The following is a 27312-nucleotide window of genomic DNA, read 5'->3' as shown; positions in this document are numbered from 1 at the left end:
GGGCTTCCCTTCCTCCACTATCAACTCTGCTCTTAAACGCATCTCCCCCATTTCACGTACATCTGCTCTCACTCCATCCTCCCGCCACCCCACTAGGAATAGGGTTCCCCTGGTCCTCACCTACCACCCCACCAGCCTCCGGGTCCAACATATTATTCTCCGTAACTTCCGCCACCTCCAATGGGATCCCACCACTAAGCAATCTTTCCCTCCCCCCCCTCTCTCTGCATTCTGCAGGGATCGCTCCCTACACAACTCCCTTGTCCATTCGTCCCCCCCATCCCTCCCCACTGATCTCCCTCCTGGCACTTATCCTTGTAAGCGGAACAAGTGCTACACATGCCCTTACACTTCCTCCTTTACCACCATTCAGGGCCCCAAACAGTCCTTCCAGGTGAGGCAACACTTCACCTGTGAGTCGACTGGGGTGATATACTGCGTCCGGTGCTCCCAATGTGGTCTTTTATATATTGGTGAGACCCGACGCAGACTGGGAGACCGCTTTGCTGAACATCCACGCTCTGTCCGCCAGAGAAAGCAGGATCTCCCAGTGGCCACACATTTTAATTCCACATCCCATTCCCATTCTGACATGTCTATCCACGGCCTCCTCTACTGTAAAGATGAAGCCACACTCAGGTTGGAGGAACAACACCTTATATTCCGTCTGGGTAGCCTCCAACCTGATGGCATGAACATCGACTTCTCTAACTTCCGCTAAGGCCCCACCTTCCCCTCGTACCCCATCTGTTACTCATTTTTATGCACACATTCTTTCTCTCACTCTCCTTTTTCTCCCCCTGTCCCTCTGAATATACCCCTTGCCCATCCTCTGGGTGCCCCCCCCCCCGTCTTTCTTCCCAGACCTCCTGTCCCATGATCCTCTCGTATCCCCTTTTGCCAATCACCTGTCCAGCTCTTGGCTCCATCCCTCCCCCTCCTGTCTTCTCCTAACATTTTGGATCTCCCCTCCCCCTCCAACTTTCAAATCCCTCACTCACTCTTCCTTCAGTTAGTCCTGACGAAGGGTCTCGGCCTGAAACGTCGACTGCACCTCTTCCTACAGATGCTGCCTGGCCTGCTGCGTTCACCAGCAACTTTGATGTGTGTTGCTTGAATTTCCAGCATCTGCAGAATTCCTGTTGTTTGCTTCTCTATAAGGTGATCTCAATTAATTATAAATATAAAACACAATAATTGATTGCATAAGTATTCACCCCCCCCCTTTAATATAACACACCAAATTATCACTGCTGCAGCCACTGGTTTCAAAACTTACATAATTAGTTAAATGGAGATCAGTTTTTGGAGACCTATGTGCATTCTAGGTGTTTCAATTGATTGTAGTAAAAATACCCCTGTATCTGGAAGGTCCAACTGCTGGTGAGTCAGTATTCTGGCAAAAACTACACCATGAAGACAAAAGAACACTCTAAGCAATTCTGTGAAACGGTTATTGAAAAGCACAAGTCAGGAGTTGGATACAAGAAAATTCCCAAGTCACTGAATATCCCTTGGAGTACAGTTAAGTCAATCATCAAGAAATGGAAAGAATATGGAACAGTTGTAAATCTGCCTAGAGCAGGCCATCTCAAAAATGGAGTGACTGTGTAAGAAGGGGACTGAGATGGGAGAGACTACGCATACAACAACTGTTGTCTAGGTGCTTCACCAGTAGCAGCTTTGTGGGAGAGTAGCAAAGAGAAAGCCACTATTGAAAAAAAAGCTCACATGAAATCTCGGTTGCAGTTTGTCAGCAGGCATGTGGGAAACTCTGAAGTCAGCTGGAAGGAAGTTCTCTGGTCTAATAAAACCAAAATTGAGCTTTTTGGGCATCAGACTAAACGCCATGTTTGGTGTAAGCCAAACACCGCACATCATCAAAAACACACCCCACTACTGAAACCCACAATGAAACATGGAAATGGCTTCATCACGCTGTGGGGATGCTTCACTGCAGCAGGCCCCCGAAGGCATGTGGAGGTAGAGGGTAAAGTGAATGCAGCAAAATACAGGGAGATCCTGGGAGAAAACCTGATACAGTCTGCAAGAGAACTGTGACTTGGGAGATTTGTTTTCCAGCAAGACAATGACCCCAAGCATAGAGCTAAAACTGCACAGGAATGGCTAGAAACAACAAAGTAATGCCCTGGAGTGGCTAAGTCAGAGTCCAGATCTCAATCTGGACTTGCAAAGGGCTGTTCATTCACGATCCCCATCCCCATGCAGGCAGAGCTTGAGCGGTTTTGTAAAGAAGAATGGGGAAAAATTGCAGTGTCCGGATATGCAAAGCTGATAGAGACCTATCCACACAGACTCATAGCTGTAATTGCTGCCAAAGGTGCATCTGCTAAGTACTGACTTGAAGAGGTGAATACTTTTGCAATCAATTATTTTGTGTTTTATATTTGTAATTAATTTAAGTCACTTTGTATAGATCTGTTTTCACTTTGACTTGAAAGAATCTTTTTCTAATGATCAGTATCAAAAAAAGCCAAATTAAATCCACTGTGATTAAACATCGTAAAACAATAAAACATGAAAACTTCTGGGGGGGGGGGGAATACTTTTTATAGGCACTGTACGATAGAATCAGTGAAAAACTGCACACACAGACTGACAAAGTAATAAATAAATAAATACATACATACATACATACTAAGAGCATGAATTACAGAGTCCCTGGGTTGCAGAATCAGTTCAGTATTGAGGTGAGTGAAGTTAGCGGCTCTGTGTCAAGAGCCTGATGGTTGAAGGATAATAACTGTTCCAGAAACTAATGGTGTGAGATCCCAATGGCAGTTGCCATTAGCACCCGACAAGTGCTCTTAGTACACTCATTCTCAATTAACTTCAGTAAAAATACTCCATGTGACCTGACATTTCCAGTGAATAAGTGTACTGCAATACAAGAGGAATGGATGGCTGCTGCACCCCATTCAGCCACTTAACTGAAGCCGGCCACTATACAAATTGACGATCAGGGAGAGCACTGAAGAAGTGCTGAGAAAGCTGAGAAATAAATAGACAGTTCTTATAAAACACTCCAACTGTGAATGTGACTGTAATATTTGTTCTCTATTTTTATGGTGTATCACATTTTAGAGATTTTTTTCTGCAATTTTGTGAACAAGTAGCTTGAGTGGTGTAAGTGTTTGGTTGGTTATTATATTTCCCAAGGAAGTCAAGTCCATTAATTTCATGCCCCGTTGTAAAGCTTGGGGAAGGGACGGTGCAACTGTTCTAAAACAGGATATCGTTGTCTTCATATCTGAAGGAAGAAGGCTCAAACGGATTGAAGGAATAAGCCCATCCTGTCATGGTTGGATTCAGTATTGAAGCACAGCAATAAATTTGCTTTAAATGATCAGATCGAGTCTCCAGGGGTCTCGCGGAGTTAAATAGCCCATGAGGCACCGGCTCCAAGGCATCCCATCAGCGTGAGTAGATGCCCTGGAGGAATCAGGAACCTACTGGAAGCATCTGAAGTGAGAAGTGACCTCAAGATAAACCTGACAGCATGTGCTGGTGGGAAGGTCTGGACCCTGACATTGGAGGCTACTGAATAATAGAATTTAGCACTAGGGTGGGTATTTGCCTGTTAACCAGCTGGAGGGAGCTCAGTCTCTCGGCTCTGCTTTTAGATGTCAAACGTCACCCACGTGAAAGCGAGCAGTGTAACAAACGCTCATGTTCGTGCCCATTACCTTGTGCTGAGGAGGTCTGCTGTCTCACCTGGCTGTGCCAGAAAGCTGGACTCAAGTCATCTTCACTACACAAATTGGCAGGATCTCCAGACGAATGATCAATTCCAGGCTGGTTATGAACCATACCTTTATAATAAAGTTTTCTTGGCAGGGAGCTCAAATTACAGAGTTCCTTAAGTATTTTTCTAAAACACAGTTGTTCAGAAAATAAATTACTAATAGTGTGATATTCCTGCAGCTGCTGGAATAGCAACAAGGCTATAATATTCTGTAAAGCTTGTCAGAGGGGGTATCCTGAAGAGGCGCTGGTCAATTAAAAGAATGAATGGAAATCTGTGGCACTTCACCTGATCCAGGCCTGTCTGCTGTTTGGGCTGATATTTTCCAGCTTCCTGAGGGGTCGTACTCTTCCACACTTGGTACTGAAAGGTCATGTTAGAGTGAAGCCGACAGCGATCAAATTTAATTATTCACGTTTATCTTTAGTGAATGTTAAACCAGTCCCATTATAGAGTCGTAGAGCACTACAGCTCAGAAACAGGCCCTTTGGCCCATCTAATCCATGCCAAACTTATTTTGCCTAGTCTCATTGACCTGCACCTGGACCATAGCCCTCCATCACATTATATCTGTAATAACTAGAAAATCTTATAGTGCCTGTGCATTTTCTAACTATTACGTTTGCTTTCTTATTGTTACCTTTTTGCCACATTTTTGTTGCCATTCCTTTTCTCCCATTGGTAAAATCTCAAATGGCAGCAATGGCGCATGGGAGTGAAGTAGGTGGGCAGGTTGAGTGGTGTCACAACACACCTGAATATCAGCCAGATCAAGGAATTGACTGTGGACTTCATGAAGGCGAAGTCAGGAGTCACACACCAGTCTGTGAGGGGTCAGCAGTACAAAGGATGGGCAGCTTTAAGTTCCTGGGTGTCAGCATCTCCAAGGATCTACCATGGTTTTTCAACAAGTTACTAGAATCATAGAAACATAGAAAGTAGGTGCAGGAGTAGGCCATTTGGCCCTTCAAGCCTGCACCACCATTTATTATGATCATGGCTGATCATCCAACTCAGAACCCCGCCCCAGCCTTCCCTCCATACCCCCTGATCCCTGTAGCCACAAGGGCCATATCTAACTCCCTCTTAAATATAGCCAATGAACTGGCCTCAACTGTTTCCTGTGGCAGAGAATTCCACAGATTCACCACTCTGTGTGAAGAAGTTTTTCCTAATCTCGGTCCTAAAAGGCTTCCCCTCTATCCTCAAACTGTGACCCCTCGTTCTGGACAACCCCAACATCGGGAACAATCTTCCTGCATCTAGCCTGTCCAATCCCTTTAGGATCTTATACGTTTCAATCAGATCCCCCCTCAATCTTCTAAATTCCAACGAGTACAAGCCCAGTTCATCCATTCTTTCTTCATATGAAAGTCCTGCCATCCCAGGAATCAATCTGGTGAACCTTCTCTGTACTCCCTCTATGGCAAGGATGTCTTTCCTCAGATTAGGGGACCAAAACTGCACACAATACTCCAGGTGTGGTCTCACCAAGGCCTTGTACAACTGCAGTAGTACCTCCCTGCTCCTGTACTCGAATCCTCTCACTATAAATGCCAGCATACCATTCGCCTTTTTCACCGCCTGCTGTACCTGCATGCCCACTTTCAATGACTGGTGTATAATGACACCCAGGTCACGTTGCACCTCCCCTTTTCCTAATCGGCCACCATTCAGATAATAATCTGTTTTCCTATTTTTGCCACCAAAATGGATAACTTCACATTTATCCACATTAAATTGCATCTGCCATGAATTTGCCCACTCACCCAACCTATCCAAGTCACCCTGCATCCTCTTAGCATCCTCCTCACAGCTAACACTGCCACCCAGCTTCGTGTCATCCGCAAACTTGGAGATGCTGCATTTAATTCCCTCATCTAAGTCATTAATATATATTGTAAACAACTGGGGTCCCAGCACTGAGCCTTGCGGTACCCCACTAGTCACCGCCTGCCATTCTGAAAAGGTCCCGTTTATTCCCACTCTTTGCTTCCTGTCTGCTAACCAACTCTCCACCCACACCAATACCTTACCCCCAATACCATGTGCTTTAAGTTTGCACACTAATCTCCTGTGTGGGACCTTGTCAAAAGCCTTCTGAAAATCCAAATATACCACATCCACTGGTTCTCCCCTATCCACTCTACTAGTTACATCCTCAAAAAATTCTATGAGATTCGTCAGACATGATTTTCCTTTCACAAATCCATGCTGACTTTGTCCGATCATTTCACCACTTTCCAAATGTGCTGTTATCACATCCTTGATAACTGACTCCAGCAGTTTCCCCACCACCGACGTTAGGCTAACCGGTCTATAATTCCCCGGTTTCTCTCTCCCTCCTTTTTTAAAAAGTGGAGTTACATTAGCCACCCTCCGATCCTCAGGAACTAGTCCAGAATCTAATGAGTTTTGAAAAATTATCACTAATGCATCCACTATTTCTTGGGCTACTTCCTTAAGCACCCTGGGATGCAGACCATCTGGCCCTGGGGATTTATCTGCCTTCAATCCCTTCAATTTACCTAACACCACTTCCCTACTAACATGTATTTCGCTCAGTTCCTCCATCTCACTGGACCCTCTGTCCCCTACTATTTCTGGAAGATTATTTATGTCCTCCTTAGTGAAGACAGAACCAAAGTAATTATTCAATTGGTCTGCCATGTCCTTGCTCCCCATAATCAACTCACCTGTTTCTGCCTGCAGGGGACCTACATTTGTCTTTACCAGTCTTTTCCTTTTTACATATCTATAAAAGCTTTTACAGTCCGTTTTTATGTTGCCTGCCAGTTTTCTCTCATAATCTTTTTTCCCCTTCCTAATTAAGCCCTTTGTCCTCCTCTGCTGAACTCTGAATTTCTCCCAGTCCTCAGGTGAACCACTTTCTCTGGCTAATTTGTATGCTGCTTCTTTGGAATTGATACTATCCCTCATTTCTCTTGTCAGCCACGGGTGCACTACCTTCCTTGATTTATTCTTTTGCCAAACTGGGATGAACATTTGTTGCAGTCCATCCATGCAACCTTTAAATGCTTGCCATTGCATATCCACCATCAATCCTTTAAGTGTCATTTGCCAGTCTATCTTAGCTAATTCACGTCTCATACCTTCAAAGTTACCCCTCTTTAAGTTCAGAACCTTTGTTTCTGAATTAACTATGTCACTCTCCATCTTAATGAAGAATTCCACCATATTATGGTCACTCTTACCCAAGGGGCCTCTCACGACAAGATTGCTAATTAATCCTTCCTCATTGCTCAAAACCCAGTCCAGAATAGCCTGCTCTCTAGTCGGTTCCTCGACATGTTAGTTCAAAAAACCATCCCGCATACATTCCAAGAAATCCTCTTCCTCAGCACCTTTACCAATTTGGTTCACCCAATCTACATGTAGATTGAAGTCACCCATTATAACTGCTGTTCCTTTATTGCACACATTTCTAATTTCCTGTTTAATACCATCTCCGACCTCACTACTACTGTTAGGTGGCCTGTACACAACTCCCACCAGCGTCTTCTGCCCCTTAGTGTTACGCAGCTCTACCCATATCGATTCCACATCTTCCCGGCTTATGTCCTTCCTTTCTATTGCGTTAATCTCTTCTTTAACCAGCAACGCCACCCCACCTCCCCTTCCTTCATGTCTATCCCTCCTGAATATTGAATATCCCTGAACGTTGAGCTCCCATCCCTGGTCACCCTGGAGCCATGTCTCTGTGATCCCAACTGTATCATAATCATTAATAACAATCTGCACTTTCAATTCATCCACCTTATTACGAATGCTCCTTGCATTGACACACAAAGCCTTCAGGCGCTCTTTTACAACTCTCTTAGCCCTTATACAATTATGCTGAAAAGTGGCCCTTTTTAATGCTTGCCCTGGATTTGTCGGCCTGCCACTTTTACTTTTCTCCATAGTACTTTTTGTTTCTACCCTCACTTTACACCCCTCTGCCTCTCTGCACTGGTTCCCATCCCCCTGTAGTGAACTAACCTCCTCACACCTAGCCTCTTTAATTTGATTCCCACCCCCCAACCATTCTAGTTTAAAGTCCTCTCAGTAGCCCCCGCTAATCTCCCTGCCAGGATATTGGTCCCCCTAGGATTCAAGTGCAACCCGTCCTTTTTGTACAGGTCACGCCTGCGCCAAAAGAGGTCCCAATGATCCAAAAACTTGAATCCCTGCCCCCTGCTCCAATCCCTCAGCCACGCATTTATCCTCCACCTCACCGCATTCCTACTCTCACTGTCGCGTGGCACAGGCAGTAATCCCGAGATTACTACCTTTGCGGTCCTTTTTCTCAACTTCCTTCCTAGCTCCCTATATCTCGGTCCTAAAAGGCTTCCCCTTTATCCTCAAACTGTGACCCCTTGTTCTGGACTTCCCCAACATCGGGAACAATCTTCCTGCATCTAGCCTGTCCAATCCCTTTAGGATTTTATACGTTTCAATCACATCCCCCCTCAATCTTCTAAATTCCAATGAGTACAAGCCCAGTTCATCCAGTCTTTCTTCATATGGAAGTCCTGCCATCCCAGGAATCAATCTGGTGAACCTTCTTTGTACTCCCTCTATGGCAAGGATGTCTTTCCTCAGATTAGGGGACCAAAACTGCACACAATACTCCAGGTGTGGTCTCACCAAGGCCTTGTACAACTGCAGTAGTACCTCCCTGCTCCTGTACTCGAATCCTTTCGCTATAAATGCCAGCATACCATTCGCCTTTTTCACCGCCTGCTGTACCTGCATGCCCACTTTCAATGACTGGTGTATAATGACACCCAGGTCTCGTTGCACCTCCCCTTTTCCTAATCAGCCACCATTCAGATAATAATCTGTTTTCCTATTTTTGCCACCAAAGTGGATAACTTCACATCATGAAGAAGATGAATCATGAAGAAGACACGCCAATAGTTCTACTCCATCAGGAAGCAGAGCAGATTTGGATGCCACCAAAATCTCTTGAAAATTTCTGTACATGTATGATAGAGAGCATTCTGACTGGTTACATCACAGCCTGGTATAGACTCTCCAACGAACAGGATCGCAAGAGGCTGCAGAACATTGTAAAGGCATCCATTAGTCTTGCGAGACCATGGATCTGTGCCTGGAAAGTCTTCACTCTCCAAGGTGCAGACCTGGGCAAGGTTGTATGGAAGACCAGCAGTTGCCCATGCTGCAAGTCTCCCCTCTCCACGAGACCAATGTTGTCTAAGAGAAGGGCATTAGGACCCATACAGCTTGGCACCAGTGTTGTCGCAGAGCAATGTGTGATTAAGTACCTTGCTCAAGGACACAACACGTTCCCTCGGCTCGGGCTCGAACTCACGACCTTCAGTTCGCTAGTCCAATGCCTTAACCACTTGGCCACATGCCCACAGAACATTGAAGACACAGTTAATTCTCTCATTGTAGACACAATCCTCCTGTCATCGAGGGCATCTTCAAGAGGTAGTGCCTCAAGAAGGTGGCATGTATCACTAAGGGTCCTCTCGCCCTCTTGTCACTACCATCTGGGAGCAGATACAAGAGCCTGAAGACTCTCACTCAACACTCAAAAGCTGCTTTTTCTCCTATCAGATTTCTGAACAGTCGATAAACCCATGGATACCACTTAGTTATTCCTTTATGTTTGCACAATTTATTTATTTTGTAATTAATGGTCATTTTATGACTTTTAGATGGGCAAGTTTAAGTTCCTGGGTGTCAACATCACCAAGGATCCATCATGGTTTCAACACAATTTTGGAATCACTGCACTGCTGGTACAAAAAAAGAATTTCACATAGTATGAGTGTGCTAAAAAAGCTGATTCTGATTCTTTGGAAGGAAGGCATTTGATCCATAATGCCTGCTATTATGCTTACTGCAACTGCAAGTTCCCCACTGCATCCTGTTTCTACACCCTTATATACCGACAGTGGAAAATGCCGCAAAACCCTACCCCCACCCCCACCCCCCTTCATTTCACTTCGCCCTATTGAACGCAGTGCACAGCAACCTGATCCGAAATCTTGGAGCAGACTTTCCATTTTCAGTCCAGCCTTTGATTCAAGTGCCTATTTTAAGAAGCTTTTTTCTTCCTCTTTAATTTCTGCCTTTGCTGATTTTGATATAATTAATTCATTCGTTATGTGCTGTGTATTATGACTTGGATGATCAAAAACAAGATTGTTCTTGGCAAATTTTTCTACAGAAGTGACTTACCATTGCCTTCTTCTGGGCAGTGTCTTTACAAGACAGATGACCCCCATCCTTTATCAGCACTCTTCGGAGATTGTCTGCCTGGCGTCAGTGGTTGTATAACCAGGACTCGTGATGTGCTCCAGCTGCTCATATGACCGTCCATCTCCTGCTCCCATGGCTTCAGGTGACCCTGATCGGGGCTATTAATCAAGTTCTACACCTTGCCCAAGGGTGACCTGCAGGCTAGTGGAGGGAAGGAGTGGCTGACACCTCCTTTGGTAGGGATGTATCTCCACCCCGCCACCTTTGATATTAGTGAATGCAAACTCTGTCATAAATCAATGCAAGTAGGAGCCATTTATTTATTTAAACATTTATTGACATATTTAAGAATGCTGACTTAGTGCATCTAAAAATGGATTTACCACAAAAGAGTAAGTGTTTTTAACTATTGTCTGTCCTACCTCAATTAACATACTCTTAAATTACTAAAAATGCTTTATACTTGCATAGCAACATAATGTGTAGTCATTTTAAGTGTGGAAACCAGTTCCAATATAAATTTTTAAAATATGTGCAAAGCTTTAAAAGACTGCCAATTTTGTAGTGGGCAAATTGACGATTTTTTTTTAATCAAAAGGGAACCCAAAGGATCACCGAAGCTTTGAGTTCCACCTAACCCAATTTGTCAGGTTAAAATTCTCTGAGGTTTTGTGCCAATTTCAAGCAAATTTTGCAAAGAAGACCTTGTTCAATGTAGTGAAAAATCCTTATGTTGCAGCTGATCCTTCAGATTCTGGCTTTAAGAACCATACTTGTTGGGTTGAGATTCTCACTGTATTAAGAGTTTGACTAATAGAGTATGAAGGTGACATATATTTGGTTCGAAGGGCTTGTAGAAACACAGATCTTCATAGATAGGGTACATCCAAGTACTGTAGGGTTTTCCCACTGAGGTTGGGTGAGACTAGAATGAGAGTCATGGGTTAAGGGTGAAAGGTGAAATATTTAAGGAGAATATTGGGGGGGGTGTCTTGACTCAGAGGGCGGTGTAAGTATGGAACGAGCTGAGTGGCAGTGTTAGATGCGTGTTTAATTTCAGCATTTAAGAGAAATTTGAATAGGCATATGGATAGGAGGGGTTTGAAGGTCCACGAGTCTAGGCAGATTAATAGTTTGGCACTGCCGAGATAGGCCAAAGGGCCTGTTTCTGAGCTGCCATGTTCTATGACTCTGTGACAAACACGTGCACCAACACAGGTACTTCTTACACCTTTAAGGAAAATTAGACAGAAAATTGGAGTGAGTAACTTCTCTCAAAGGACTGGATTTGGCCCTCATATGTAACTAACTTGGCTCATGGATGAAAACAGTCATGTTATTTTCCACTCAAGCTTCTGTCATGTTGGAAACTGCAGCTTTGCTGAGTGATAGTTAACAAAGTAATTATGCAGCCATGTATATTTGAAATCAGCATGACGTCAGCCCTGCAAGTAAAAGTATCTCGCGTGCACATCCCATTCACTTGTTCTCCATAGTAAATTATATATCTCCCACTGAGGGATGTATGTTATGTGTCTGGCCTTCACACAACAAAGAACTTACACTAACTTACAAAATGATGTAATGCCTTGTACTCCTCAGCCAGTGTGCAGACTCACTTAAGGAGTGACTGGAACATTCTCGTTTCATGTTATTGTTGGCCGCAGAGTGGAATGCAGTCCTGAGTTAATTGTCAAAGCACAGAAACATGTCTGAGTATTTAACGTTCTTGAGTTTAACGCAACGATGAGCAGATTCATTGCAGAGTGATGAGATAAACCAGACAGAACACATCTGCACTCAATATCGTGGAATGAGGTCGAACCTGATGTGGTCATCGGAAGGGTGTAGGTTCGTACAATGCTGAGACAGCATCAGGGCACCTGAATTATTTCCAAGACAACAAAATCCTTTTGCGATTCTTATCATGGTGCAGAATGCTGTTGTAGCAGAAAATACCATCAGAGTACAGTCACAGTAGTGTAATATGTGTTTCTGCGGTAACTTTGGAGTGCCTTGGCAGTCAAAGTGAAGGATAATCCAAAGAGCTTTTACAAGTATATTAAGAGCAAAAGGATTGTAAGGGATAAAATTGGTCCTCTTGAAGATCAGAGTGGTCAGCTTTGTGCGGAACCAAAGGAAATGGGGGAGATCTTAAATAGGTTTTTTGCATCTGTATTTACTAAGGAAGCTGGCATGAAATCTATGGAATTGAGGGAATCAAGTAGTGAGACCATGGAAACTGTACAGATTAAAAAGGAGGAGGTGCTTGCTGTCTTGAGGAAAATTAAAGTGGATAAATCCCCGGGACCTGACAGAGTGTTCCCTCGGACCTTGAAGGAGACTAGTGTTGAAATTGCGGGGGCCCTGGCAGAAATATTTAAAATGTGGGTGTCTTCGGGTGAAGTGCCGGAGGATTGGAGAGTGGCTCATGTTGTTCCGTTGTTTAAAAAAGTGATCGAAAAGTAATCCAGGAAATTATAGGCCAGTGAGTTTAACGTCAGTAGTAGGTAAGTTATTGGAGGGAGTACTAAGAGACAGAATCTACAAGCATTTGGATAGACAGGGGCTTATTAGGGAGAGTCAACATGGCTTTGTGCGTGGTAGGTCATGTTTGACCAATCTGTTGGAGTTTTTTGAGGAGGTTACCAGGAAAGTGGATGAAGGGAAGGCAGTGGATATTGTCTACATGGACTTCAGTAAGGCCTTTGACAAGGTCCCGCATGGGAGGTTAGTTAGGAAAATTCAGTCGCTAGGTATACATGGAGAGGTGGTAAATTGGATTAGACATTGGCTCGATGGAAGAAGCCAGAGCGTGGTGGTAGAGAATTGCTTCTCTGAGTGGAGGCCTGTGACTAGGGGTGTGCCACAGGGATCAGTGCTGGGTCCATTGTTATTTGTCATTTATATCAATGATCTGGATGATAATGTGGTAAATTGGATCAGCAAGTTTGCTGATGATACAAAGATTGGAGGTGTAGTAGACAGTGAGGAAGGTTTTCAGAGCCTGCAGAGGGACTTGGACCAGCTGGAAAAATGGGCTGAAAAATGGCAGATGGAGTTTAATACTGACAAGTGTGAGGTATTGCACGTTGGAAGGACAAACCAACGTAGAACATACAGGGTTAATGGTAAGGCACTGAGGAGTGCAGTGGAACAGAGGGATCTAGAAATACAGATACAAAATTCCCTAAAAGTGTCGTCACAGGTAGATAGGGTCGTAAAGAGAGCTTTTGGTACATTGGCCTTTATTAATCGAAGTATTGAGTATAAGAGCTGGAATGTTATGATGAGGTTGTATAAGGCATTGGTGAGGCCGAATCTGGAGTATTGTGTTCAGTTTTGGTCACCAAATTACAGGAAGGATATAAATAAGGTTGAAAGAGTGCAGAGAAGGTTTACAAGGATGTTGCCGGGACTTGAGAAACTCAGTTACAGAGAAAGGTTGAATAGGTTAGGACTTTATTCCCTGGAGCGTAGAAGAATGAGGGGAGATTTGATAGAGGTATATAAAATTATGATGGGTATAGATAGAGTGAATGCAAGCAGGCTTTTTCCACTGAGGCAAGGGGAGAAAAAAAACCAGAGGACATGGGCTAAGGGTGAGGGGGGAAAAGTTTAAAGGGAACATTAGTGGGGGCTTCTTCTCACAGAGAGTGGTGGGAGTATGGAATGTGCTGCCAGACAAGGTGGTAAATGCGGAAACAACAGGAATTCTGCAGATGCTGGAAATTCAAGCAACACACATCAAAGTTGCTGGTGAATGCAGCAGGCCAGGCAGCATCTGTAGGAAGAGATGCAGTCGATGTTGCAGGCCGAGACCCTTCGTCAGGACTAACTGAAGGAAGAGTGAGCGAGGGATTTGAAAGTTGGAGGGGGAGGGGGAGATCCAAAATGTTAGGAGAAGACAGGAGGGGGAGGGATGGAGCCAAGAGCTGGACAGGTGATTGGCAAAAGGGGATACGAGAGGATCATGGGACAGGAGGTCTGGGAAGAAAGACAAGGGGGGGGGGACCCAGAGGATGGGCAAGAGGTATATTCAGAGGGACGGACAGAGGGAGAAAAAGGAGAGTGAGAGAAAGAATGTGTGCATAAAAATAAGTGACAGATGGGATACGAGGGGGAGGTGGGGCCTTAGCGGAAGTTAGAGAAGTCGATGTTCATGCCATCAGGTTGGAGGCTACCCAGACGGAATATAAGGTGTTGTTCCTCCAACCTGAGTGTGGCTTCATCTTTACAGTAGAGGAGGCCGTGGATAGACATGTCAGAATGGGAATGGGATGTGGAATTAAAATGTGTGGCCACTGGGAGATCCTGCTTTCTCTGGCGGACAGAGCGTGGATGTTCAGCAAAGCGGTCTCCCAGTCTGCGTCGGGTCTCACCAATATATAAAAGGCCACATTGGGAGCACCGGACGCAGTATATCACCCCAGTCGACTCACAGGTGAAGTGTTGCCTCACCTGGAAGGATTGTTTGGGGCCCTGAATGGTGGTAAAGGAGGAAGTGTAAGGGCATGTGTAGCACTTGTTCCGCTTACAAGGATAAGTGCCAGGAGGGAGATCAGTGGGGAGGGATGGGGGGGACGAATGGACAAGGGAGTTGTGTAGGGAGCGATCCCTGCAGAATGCAGAGAGAGGGGGGGAGGGAAAGATTGCTTAGTGGTGGGATCCCATTGGAGGTGGCGGAAGTTACGGAGAATAATATGTTGGACCCGGAGGCTGGTGGGGTGGTAGGTGAGGACCAGGGGAACCCTATTCCTAGTGGGGTGGCGGGAGGATGGAGTGAGAGCAGATGTACGTGAAATGGGGGAGATGCGTTTAAGAGCAGAGTTGATAGTGGAGGAAGGGAAGCCCCTTTCTTTAAAAAAGGAAGACATCTCCCTCGTCCTAGAATGAAAAGCCTCATCCTGAGAGCAGATGCGGCGGAGACGGAGGAATTGCGAGAAGGGGAATTCCTCTTCTCACCCTGTCTCTTGCAAAAATGAGCCTACTGACTCTCACAGCTATCTGGACTATTCCTCTTCTCACCCTGTCTCTTGCAAAAACGAGCCTACTGACTCTCACAGCTATCTGGACTATTCCTCTTCTCACCCTGTCTCTTGCAAAAACGAGCCTACTGACTCTCACAGCTATCTGGACTATTCCTCTTCTCACCCTGTCTCTTGCAAAAACGAGCCTACTGACTCTCGCAGCTATCTGGACTATTCCTCTTCTCACCCTGTCTCTTGCAAAAACGCCATCCCCTTCTCGCAATTCCTCCGTCTCCGCCGCATCTGCTCTCAGGATGAGGCTTTTCATTCTAGGACGAGGGAGATGTCTTCCTTTTTTAAAGAAGGGGGCTTCCCTTCCTCCACTATCAACTCTGCTCTTAAACGCATCTCCCCCATTTCACGTACATCTGCTCTCACTCCATCCTCCCGCCACCCCACTAGGAATAGGGTTCCCCTGGCCCTCACCTACCACCCCACCAGCCTCCGGGTCCAACATATTATTCTCCGTAACTTCCGCCACCTCCAACGGGATCCCACCACTAAGCACATCTTTCCCTCCCCCCCCCCCTGCATTCTTCAGGGATCGCTCCCTACGCAACTCCCTTGTCCATTCGTTCCCCCCATCCCTCCCCACTGATCTCCCTCCTGGCACTTATCCGTGTAAGCGGAACAAGTGCTACACATGCCCTTACAATTCCTCCCTTACCACCATTCAGGGCCCCAAACAGTCCTTCCAGGTGAGGCAACACTTCACCTGTGAGTCGACTGGGGTGATATACTGCGTCCGGTGCTCCCAATGTGGTCTTTTATATATTGGCGAGACCCAACGCAGACTGGGAGACCGCTTTGCTCTATCTACGCTCTGTCCGCCAGAGAAAAAGCAGGATCTCCCAGTGGCCACACATTTTAATTCCACATCCCATTCCCATTCTGACATGTCTATTCATGGCCTCCTCTACTGTAAAGATGAAGCCACACTCAGGTTGGAGGAACAACACCTTATATTTCATCTGGGTAGCCTCCAACCTGATGGCATGAACATCAACTTCGCTAACTTCCGCTAAGGCCCCACCTCCCCCTCGTACCCCATCTGTTGCTTATTTTTATGCACACATTCTTTCTCTCACTTTCCTTTTTCTCCCTCTGTCCCTCTGAATATACCTCTTGCCCATCCTCTGGGTCCCCCACCTCCTTGTCTTTCTTCCCGGACCTCCTGTCCCATGATCTTCTCGTATCCCCTTTTGTCTATCACCTGTCCAGCTCTTGGCTCTATCCCTCCCCCTCCTGTCTTCTCCTATCATTTTGGATCTCCCCCTCCCCCTCCAACTTTCAAATCCCTCACTCACTCTTCCTTCAGTTAGTCCTGACGAAGGGTCTCGGCCTGAAACGTCGACTGCACCTCTTCCTACAGATGCTGCCTGGCCTGCTGCGTTCACCAGCAACTTTGATGTGAGGTGGTAAATGCGGGTTCTTTTGTAACATTTAAGAATAAATTGGACAGATACATGGATGGGAGGTGTATGGAGGGATATGGTCCGTGTGCAGGTCAGTGGGACTAGGCAGAAAATGGTTCGGCACAGCCAAGAAGGGCCAAAAGGCCTGTTTCTGTGCTGTAGTTTCTATGGTTTCTATGTTAATATTTTGTAACGGGTAAAATGCCCCGTCTTTCTACACACTGCATGGGTTGGTTGTTCGGCAAGGTTTTCACAGGCCCCTTACCTCTTCTGCTGCCTGAATGATATTCTGAGACTTTTGGACTTGGGTCTTCTGTACAGAAACTTCCCATGCCGCAAACTTCCACCCCTGTTAGTGATCGGAATCTCTAACGCGTTCAGCGCCTGCTCTGTCATACCCCGTATTGGCACTGAGACACGTGCACGCAGAGTGGCCACTTGAGCAAGGTGTGTGGAACTCTGCTGCAGAGGGAGGCAGCCATTTCAGGGGAGGCTTGCGGGAAGATGGGATCACTCAACCTTTTCCAGTATCTCTTAAACCTGTGCAAAATGACTGCCAGATCCATTTCCACCCCTCTTTCAGCTACAGCACTGTCCATGACACCAAATCCTGACATTTGTCAAATATCCTTTTGTTTTTCTCTTGCAGTGAAGAATACAAGAAGGCTTACCCCAAACGAGACTTGCTGGCCTTTTCTATCCACCCCCTCCTTGTATACCCCACCTACTATACTGGAGATCCCGAATGGTTCAGCGACACTGAGACCTCTACCATTTGGGATGATGACTTGGTGAAGACGGATTGGAGTGGCTCTCAGAAAACAGTGAAGGCCTCACAGGCAGGAGCCTCACGCCAGTCCATTGGATCTTTGTCAAGAGATGAACTGTAATTTTCAGCATTGGTGTAAGGTAAGGCAGCCAAAAAAACTTGCCAAACAAACTCTTCCTCTGTCATAGTTGGGGGTAACATCTCTTTGCCTCAATAGCTCATGTGGTAAATGCAGATTGAGAATAATATTGTGTTCAGTTCCCAGCATCTGCTGCACTCATCCTGAAGGGCTTTAACACGGCCTGAACTCTACACCAACTTCACACTACCGAAGTTCTGTATTCCCTCAGTGCTACAGGGGTTTCAACCCTTGTGTTTGAGTGTGCAATATGGGGTTTGAACCCACAGCTTCCTGGCTTGGCAAAACTGCTAACCAGCAAGCCACCCTGCTCAAAGCTTCAACCTAGCAATCTCTGTGTCTTGTCACTTTGTTGTATATGAGCTCGGATGCTTAAATGAACTGAATCGACCATTCACCCATATTTTAAAAAGCCAAATTAAATTCAGTCTTCCTGTAAATATAAAGAAATAACATCTATTCTCAGAAAGTGAGTTACTGAGCTGTATTATTTTTAGTGGATAATGAGGATGCACTAGCTATAATCTGTAAACTACCGTATGTGTCAGGCAATTTGATCTCCAGTGTTCCCAGGGATCTCCTGGCACACAGCCCAGATCTTTCAATTACACCATGAACATATGTTGCAGATGTCTGTTGGACTATGGGTACACAGCTGAGAAATTGCAAAGCACAAGAATAAATGTCGGCCGAGCAGAGCCGCCCTTCCTAATAATGCATGGGGTCACTGCGCCGGCGCACTCACCCAAGCTAGAGGTCGCTGCTCCAAAGACTGCAACACTGGGGTGCAGAGTGGAGGGAGTGTGACCAAAACAACCTGCCATTTGGGTAATGTTGTAAACCAATGTTTCACCTGCTCTCTCAGGTGGGTACCGAAGACCCCATATTTCCAGGTGAGGAGGCCCTGTAGCAAAATGCACAAAATGCTGGAGGAACTCAGCAGGTCAGGACCTATGAAGGGTCCCGGCCCGACACATCGTCTGTGTATTCATTTTCAAAGATGCTGCCTGACCTGCTGAGTTCCTCCAGCATTTTGTGTGTTTCGCCTTGGATTTCCAGCGCCTGCAGATTTTCTTGTGTTTGTGAGGAAGCGCTGTGTTGTTCTCCTCAATGCCAATATTTACTCCACAACTATTATAACTTTGTCTCCCATTGCAGATGTCCACAGTATCTGTGGAGGGATCTGTGGGCACGTGGCCAAGTGGTTAAGGCGTTTGTCTAGTGATCTGAAGGTCGCTAGTTCGAGCCTCAGCTGTGGCAGCATGTTTGTGCCCTTGAGCAAGGCACTTAACCACACATTGCTCTAGTGTCTGTGCGAGGAGTGGCGCCCCACACAGACTTCCAATCTGTGCCTTGTAAGGCATGAAAATGCCCGACACAGGGCTCTCATGGTCTGAGTCGACGTTCCCGACGTTCCCTTCCCTCCTTTTTGCACTGGTACTGGTGGGATTTTGCTGTCCATAAATTGACCATCATGCCTCCCACATTACAACAATAATTACCCCTCAGTAGCCTGTAGAGCATTCTGACATCCTGCTGTTGCAAACTGCATTCCTAATTCTAACAGTTTTTCCCTTTCTAATCTTAAAGATATCCTTCTTGGGCATATACTCAGTGGCCACTTTATTAGGTACAGAAGTGGAACCCAGTGTGGTCTTCTGGTTCAAGTTTTGACATGATAATGCACTCAGAGATGCTCTTCTGCCTGCCACTGTTGTAATGCATGGGTATTTGAATTATTGTCACCCTCCTGTCAGCTTGAACCATTCTCCTCTGAACTCTCTCATTAAGAAGATGTTTTTGCCCACAGAACTGCTGCTCAGTAGATGTTCTTGTTTCTTGTACCACTCTCTGTAAACTCTATCCACAGTCAGAGTCACGTAATACAACTTATTTCCCCATTCTGATGTTTGCTGTGACCAACTGAACCTCTTAACCATGTCTGCATGCTTTAATGCATTGACTTGCTACCACAAGATTGGCTGATTATGGGCATCCATTAGTCTCATGAGACAATGGATTTGCACCTTGGAAGGTTTCCAGGGCGCAGGCCTGGGCAAGGTTGTATAGAAGACCGGCAGTTGCCCATGCTGCAAGTCTCTCCTCTCCACGCCACCGATGTTGTCCAAGGGAAGGGCACTAGAGCCGATACAGCTTGGCACCGGTGTCGTCGCAGAGCAATGTGTGGTTAAGTGCATTGCTCAAGGACACAACACACGCCCCAGCTGAGGTTCGAACTAGCGACCTTCAGATCACTAGACCAATGCCTTAACCACTTGGCCATGCGCCAACATGTTGGCTGATTAGATACTTCCATTACTGAGCAGGTGTACAAGTATATTTAATAAAGTGACCGCTGAGTATGAATTTCATGCAGCATTGTAAATGTTTATTTGGCTAAGTTCACTTGGTAAATTGCAATTGCGCCCTCTGATGGCCCAGTGAGAACTGCAATTGGAACAGAAAAGGACAAAATAAATTGTAGATTCAGATTCAGTTTCATTTATTTCGCACATGTATAACAAAACATAATGAAATTCATTATGTGCGTTAACAACCAATGCAACCTAAAGATGTTCTGGGGGCAAGTGTCACCACACATTTGGTGCCAACATGGCATGCCCACAATGTTCAGCAGAACAACAGCAAACAAAGCCCCTTTCCTCCCTCCCATTCACCCACTCACACACACAGACAGTCCAGTTGTACATTTGTTGCTGCAATTCAAGCTTCTGCAGTCTCCTGTAGCTCTATCATAACTCCCTGTTCTTCAAAACAGTATTCTATGATCTTCTGTGTGAAGAGTGGGTAGGTAGGGTCTTGGCTTAAAAGTTCATCTGAAAGAAGACAGCTTCAGCCTAGAATAGTCACTCACTTGAAATCTCAGCCTTCCAACCAGGTATGAGAATGGTACCATGGAGCCACAGTAGGGTCAGTTTTCTGACTTCTCTCCACGGCTCTGGCATCGTATCCCAACACAAATTCAAAGAGAAAAAAAAATCTTTTCATAAAAGGAATGAATTTCTCCCTTTTAATGAAAGTAATCTCTTGTTTTACTTTCTCAGTTTTCAGAAAGTGAACATTCTCAGGAATTTGATTTCGGACTGACAGAACTACCAAATAATGAATGAAGATCGTCCGGCTGCAAAGTTGTGAACTTCTATCAAAACTCATCTGCCAGATGCAGGCCACACATCTAGACAGAGGCACTTAGGACGAACCGAAAAATTATTCAGTCCCATCTCAGCACTTTAACTGCGGGTAGTATGAAGGTGGCACCCATTACATAAAAGGCACAGCTCACAAACAAAGCATTGAATAATATGCAAACTAGAATGATCCAACTCATCAACAAGACAAGCAAAATATTGTATGAGTAGATAATTAGACCTTTGAACTGCAAAAGGCATATTTGACCTAAACCCAACTCACTCTTATTATGTAATCGAACAATGTTAAAGGGAATGCCTGTGCTTAAGCGGACTATTGGAACCTTCTGCTGGTCCTGTGTGCTCCCAGTGTTAAGAAGCAAAGGCCGTTTAGGTATAGAGAGGATTTGCCCTGCCCTGACCTGAGATTGTAAGAGGGATAATATGAGTTCAATATCAAGTGCAGGCAGAGTGGAGCAAGCATCCTTTGTGCATTATTTCATTCAACTGTTCAGTGAATTTGGGTGAGCAACTCTTTGAAACTCCCAGGTAGTGAAATAGCAAAGCTGTAAGATATTGAAAACCGCATTCCAAAATAAATCTGCTCTCACTCCATGGCCTTCTGTAAATGGCCATCTACTGCTGTGGTGTAATCCATGCAGTCAGAGTTCCAGAATTATCTGATCTTAGCTAACATAGCGATGGCAGCAGAGGCATCCTTGGTGCAGCATGGAGTTCATGAGATAAAGATCTATGTGCAGATACTGGGAAAGATCAGTTCCTCTGTCATCGGACAAACCACACCTAGCGGGTATTACTGGGAAGACTGTAAAAGAAGTTCATTAGAAACAACCAAACAACTTAAGACTATTCTAGACTTTAATACTTCCATTGGCCAATGCTCTTGATATTGAATTCTAAACAATAAACATTAAGCTTAAGTTCAACGCCACTTTAGAAAAAACAGTCCTTCACTATCACTATCTTTAGTGAGAAGATGAGTAGTTCAAAATGTCTTGTTTTCTTTCTTAAAATGCTTCTAACCAACATAAAAATAGAAGTGTGATTTTTCCAACAAAGTTGATTCCCAGCTATGTCATTTTGTTTAACTGGTTACAATTAAATGTTGTTTCTCCTCCCATTTTTTGCTTTCCCTGCCATAGTTGGAGGTTCAAAGATTGAAGAAACTCCAACTATTTCAGTTAAAAGTGGATATCATTCGTACTGAGTAGAGAGAGGGTGTGCCTGAAATACCGTTCAGGTTAAACCCTTATAGGGTTCAAAGTGAGAAAGATATACACACAAATGTCAGCAAGATGAGAGAAGTGAAGCTCACAGACTGGACAGTGAAGAGCATGAACAGCCAGCTACTAAAATGGGCCTTGGCAAAAGCATGAGCTCCAGAGTAAGCTTTGATGGACAGAATGTGGCCTTCCAAATCTGTGCCCACCTTGTAACTCAAGTTTTGGATTCAAATGTGCCTTTTAGAGATTTAATCTTAACTGGGCAAAAGGCTTCTGTGCTCTCATGCTCCCTGCTGCAACCTTGGTCACTCTTTGTCTATCAAGAAGTGGGCAGAAGTTCAACCAATGCTGCAGAAGACAAAGGTTCTAAACTGGAGCAGGGAAGCAGTAAAGCTGCCCTTAAGGTCAATCAGTAATGTTGTCTAGTACCTCTCTTTGTATACTGCATTTCATTGTAAACCTTAGAAATGGGAGCATTTCCTTGGGATGTATCACTGTTGTGCTTCAGATTAATATTTTCTTCACCACACTTTACACTGTTCAGCTGGTCTGAGTTTTAAAAAAAAAGACATTATAAATTAAATATTTGTTTTCTTCATCCTCTTCACCAGTCCTTTTCCTGTGTGTGGACTGGAAAGGTTTAGAGGCATGGGGACCAAATGCAGACTAATGAGGAGGAACTTAATTAGCCAGGGGGTGGTGAATCTGTGGAATTAATTACCACAGATGGCTGTGGAGGCCATTATTGGGCATATTTAAGGCAGAGGTTGATAGGTTCTTGATTAGTAAGTGCATCAAAGGTTATAGGGAGAAGGCAGGAGAATGGGGTTGAGAGAGATAATAAATCAGCCATGATTGGATGGTGGAGCAGATTCAGTGGGTGAATGGCCTAATTCTGCTCATATGTCTTATGGTCTATATGCCTGAGCAATGTTTCTCAAACAGGTTCTAGAAAAAGATTTCATTAATGAACCCTGGTTCACCGAGGAGCCCAGATAGGCATGCTGGGTGCAATGCCAGTCTTACTTAAAACTGGAATGTGAACCTAGACAAGCTGGATCACAGGGTTTAACACGCACAAAGCAACACGCCAGTAGGCAGAGCCGAGCGGTCCAGATTAGATCAGACTCTGATTCTGCCAGAGCTATTTATAAATGGTAATAGATAATTAAATATTTAATGGGAGGCTTAGGTTCCAGGCACACCCCATCTTCAATGATTGTTGTGTCAGAATGAGAGAGATAAAGAAGAGGCAGAATCATTTTTAGACATCAGGTTGTAGAGAAACGGGTCCTTCGGGTCACTAGCTCTGCAGCAATTATCAACCACTTATTTACCTTAATCCTACCAATTTTTTAATTTTCCCCACGTTCTCTTCAACTTCCCATTGATTCTACATAGCAGGGACAATTGTGGCTAATGAACTTACTTACCTGTGTGCGTCTGAGATGTAGGAGGAAACTTGACCTGGAGATCAAATGGAGAGTGGGAGAACTCCATGCAGCTAGTATCTGAGGTCAGGATGGATCTCACTGTCTGGCACTGAGAGGCAGCAGCTGCCCATGACATCCTCAGTCAGAAGTGCTAAATAGATGATCCATCTTAACCCCCTCCGAGATCTCCACCATCAGATTCCATTCTTCAGCCAGTTCAGTTCATCTCATGTGATATCACAGAACAGCTCCGCGCACTTGATACAGCAAAGACATTATCCCAACTGTAATAATGAAGATCTCTGCTCTAAAACTATCTGATCTTACAGCCTAGGATGAGGAGCAAAATTATTTATTTAGTCCCATCTCAACACTTCCCTGCTGGGTAGTATGAAGGTGGTACCCATTCCATAAAAGGCAAAACTTTGAATTATATGCAAAATAGAATGATACAGCTGGTCAAGTCAAACAAAATATTGTATGAGTAGATGGATCCCTGAAGACTTTCGAACTGCAAGAGCCATACTTGCTCTAAACGCAACTCACTCCCTGTGTTGAAGGGAACGCCGGTGCTTGAAGCAGACTGCTGGAATGTCTGCTGGTCAAGTGCGCTCCCAGTATGAAGAAGCAAAGGCCGTTTAGGCATAGAGAGAACTGCTGCCCTGGCTGAGATTTTATGAGATTGTAAGAGCGACAATACAAGTTCAGGCAGAGCGGAGAAAGCAGCTTCTTTCTGCCCCTTCAATATCTTCTCTGTTTTAATACGATCGATCGCCATCCTTCCAAATGCCAGAGAACTGGTTTGCCACTGATGACTGGCTGAAGAAATCAAAAATTGCCATAGGAGGATAGGTTGAGTGAGTGAGCTACAACATTTCCCTTTGGAGAGAAGGAGGATGAGAGACGTACAAAATGGTAAGAGTCATAGATGGAGTGATACCCAGAGATTTTATCCCGGGGCAGAAATAGGTAATGCTATGGGGCAAGAGGGCATGTCCTGGATGATAGAGTAATAATATATATGATATAATAAGATAATAATATAAATGATATAAAGTGCCAGGCTTTACAATGGAAGATTTTGCGAATAATAGGCCAATCATTTTATGTGCTTAAAAAAAGATGCAGCCTTTTCCTTCAATTACGAACAAGTCAAAAGCCTTACAGTGACATCATTACCTCAGACAGCGTCTCTTAAAGTGGAGGCAACAACTCAATCATGGCGTCCTGATGTAGAACAGTTTCTATTGTGAACAATATGTGTTATCGGTCACTTATTTACATTACCCTTTACAACCCCCCAGAATTCACCAAAACTGGCATTGTGAGTCTGTCTGGAGCTCATGTGAGCTGCACAGCTTGGAGCCGATGTGCCCTGGTCAGAGCAACAGCAGCTGCCTCCGGCTCGTCCGGGGGTGTGCCGACACGCATATGGCCATGTCGTGATGCAGGGGGTATGGTCGTGGAACCATCCGGGTCTTGGTGGACTGGTTTAAGGCAATCTACAGAAATACATTCAGGTTACCCTTCCTATCTACAATAAAAGTCTCTCCCCCCCCCCATTCCAAACCAGTCCACCTTAAGGGGGTGTTGATGTGCTTCACGGCAGAAAAACCGAACAAGGTAGAATGCAGGTCAACTGGAACCCAGGAGTGCCGTGTGCCATGACAGGAGGTTGGAACAAATGTAACAGAATTAAGTTTACTGAGAAGGGCGGAAAGCCACTGAGATGCCGATCAGGTGGTCTTGGTGATTGGAATAAAATCTCCTGGCATCTGTAGAGGTTGCCAGTACACCCAGCTGTGGAGGACTGCAGGCCCTCTTTCAAATGGCTCGATTTAATATCAGAGACTGTATACCGTATACAACCTGAAATTCTTACTCTTCAGAGACATCCAATGAACAAGAACCCCAAAGAATGAATGTTAGTAACTTCAGAATCCCAAAGCCCCCTCCCCCTCACATAAGCAGCCACAGAAGCATCATTGCTCCCGCACTTGCAGCTGCAGAAGCTCTGACCACCTCCCCCCCGCCCCCACCAAGCAAGCAATAGCAAAAGCCCCCAGAGATCTCGATCTAGAGTCCATCAAAAGCTACGGTCCATAACCTAGCACTCAGACAGGTTCTCTCTCGTTCCATCGAGGATGAAAGAGGTCACTCCTGCAATAATGTGAGGGAGGCCAGCAACTCACTGTTCCGCCATTACAATCTTCTGTGTCATTTCTCCAAGAACACCACCCGCCCCCCCCCCCCCCGACTTGGAGACTGACAGACTCTCATTCTCCATCAAAAGAGAGAGAGAAGGATCAATTGAGTACAGGGGCTGGCCAACTGGCCCAATGTTTCAATTTCCCATGACATTTCAGTCGGTGAAATTGGCAAGAACTGAGTCAGCCCAGGGGTCCGCTTCCTGGAGACACATGTCTTCTACACCACTCCTGGAGATATTGAAACTGCAGGTCACATGGCCAGTACAAAAACCTGTCGTTTGCAAAGAACCGTAGTTTGAACTGCAGATCATAGGCTCTGACAGCACCCGAACCATGTAGAAAAGAAGAGGCGTGAGAAGTATAAGCCATTTTGTGGACGAACTGGAAGAAGTCACCTTGATTAACAAAAACCGTTGGTGCCTCTTGGAGCCATTTTGAGCCCCAGTTGCAGCCGGGGAGATGATCATGCCAACACTCATCTGTCAGGGAGGCCCTCAGAGCAGCCTTTAAGGAGCGGTGAAACCACTCATACAGGAGTGGTTGGAATGTGGGTGATATGCCGTGATGTGATGCAACTTAAAACCAAGGTTCTGGGCCATTGCAGCCCAGAGGTCTGAGGTGAATTGGGGACCGTGGTCAGAAGAAATATCAGATGGGGTGCCAGACTGAGCAACCTAGGTATTGATGAATGGCCGAACCACGCCCACAGCTGTCATCAGCATTAGAGGGACAGCCTCTGGCCAACCGGTGGTACGGTCCACCATGGTAAGGAGCCGCGTGAAACCGCGGTTTGGGGGGAGGGGAAGAGGACCAACCAGGTCCACATTAACATGGCCAAAATGTCGTTCAGGGACCTCGAAAGGTGCCCGAGTTTGACAGTTAATGTTCACCAGCTGACACATAACACAGGCTGCACTCCAGTTCCGCACGTCCTTGCTAAGGCCACGCCACGCAAACTTTAAAACAACCACTTTCCCACCCAGATGCAAGAGGCTAAAAACAGTACACCTCATTTTGTAGGCACTGTGGAGTGAGGGTGACTGTTTGAGACATCACACAGGAGGCATACTCCTCCACCCCCAACTTGACGTCTGCCAACCACAGGCCTGTGACTGCTGTCCTGAAAGCCTGGACCCCTGGACCAGCTGCCACGCCGGCATAGTCAACTTCAATGTGCATGGCATCAAAGGCAGGCTCTGGGGAGGCAATCAGCCACAGCATTATTTTCCTCTTTGTCAGTTGTGAATTCTGAAGTGTAGCCCAGGTGGCATTGCTGCTCTGCAGACCAGGGGCCTGACACTTTGTCCATCGCGTGCACGAGGGGTTTGTGGTCAGCAAATGCTGTGGAATGCCATCTGTCCAGTAGAAAACAAAACTGGCAGATGGCCAGATTGAGGTGAGAAGCTCATAGCCAAACATGCTGTACTTCCTCATGAGGGGTGAGGGGGCAGAGCTCCCTGCTCAAGAAAGGGAGCAGCTGCCACACGCCTCCAACCAACTGTTCATGCACAGCAACTGCAGCATAGTCTAAGACGTCAGTACTGATGGCTATGTGTGCACTGGGGGAGCAGGGTCACCAGTAGGCTCGGTTTCGAAATGTGAAATACTGTACTCGCTCAAGCATGCGATTAAGGGTGTTACACAAGGGGAGCATAAGTTCAGCAACTCATGAAATGAAAAGATGATAGAAATTCACCATGTCTAAAAACTCTTGCAGTGCCTTGGTGTTGTGGGGCGGTGGAAAGTCCATAACAGGGGCAACTTTTGATGGCAGGGTGTCACGTCTACGGAAAAGTAGTGGCTGAGGAGGTCAATAGCAGACAACCTGAACTGGCATTTAATAGGGTTAATAATCAGCCCATGTTGGCTTAAGCGATTGAAGAATGTGTTGAGATGTGAGAAATATTCAGTTTTCGACGC

General features: G+C 45.5%; 1 protein-coding gene across 2 annotated transcripts in view; it reads left to right on the top strand.

The window, feature by feature from the left end:
* cercam (cerebral endothelial cell adhesion molecule) overlaps nucleotides 1-22347 on the top strand; it is a 102558-nt gene extending 80211 nt beyond the window's left edge. For both annotated transcript variants that reach the window (XM_072240230.1, XM_072240229.1), the window contains exons 12-13: nucleotides 17098-17357; nucleotides 20422-22347. In XM_072240230.1, coding sequence (XP_072096331.1) covers nucleotides 17098-17338 — 241 coding nt within the window. In that variant the 3' untranslated portion in view covers nucleotides 17339-17357; nucleotides 20422-22347. The remainder of the gene's footprint in view (nucleotides 1-17097; nucleotides 17358-20421) is intronic.
* The last annotated feature ends 4965 nt before the right edge of the window (nucleotides 22348-27312 follow it).

This window comes from Mobula birostris, chromosome 22 (assembly GCF_030028105.1).
Source record: "Mobula birostris isolate sMobBir1 chromosome 22, sMobBir1.hap1, whole genome shotgun sequence".
Classification (NCBI taxonomy): Eukaryota; Metazoa; Chordata; class Chondrichthyes; order Myliobatiformes; family Myliobatidae; genus Mobula; species Mobula birostris.
This window is presented reverse-complemented; position numbering and strand designations above follow the sequence as displayed.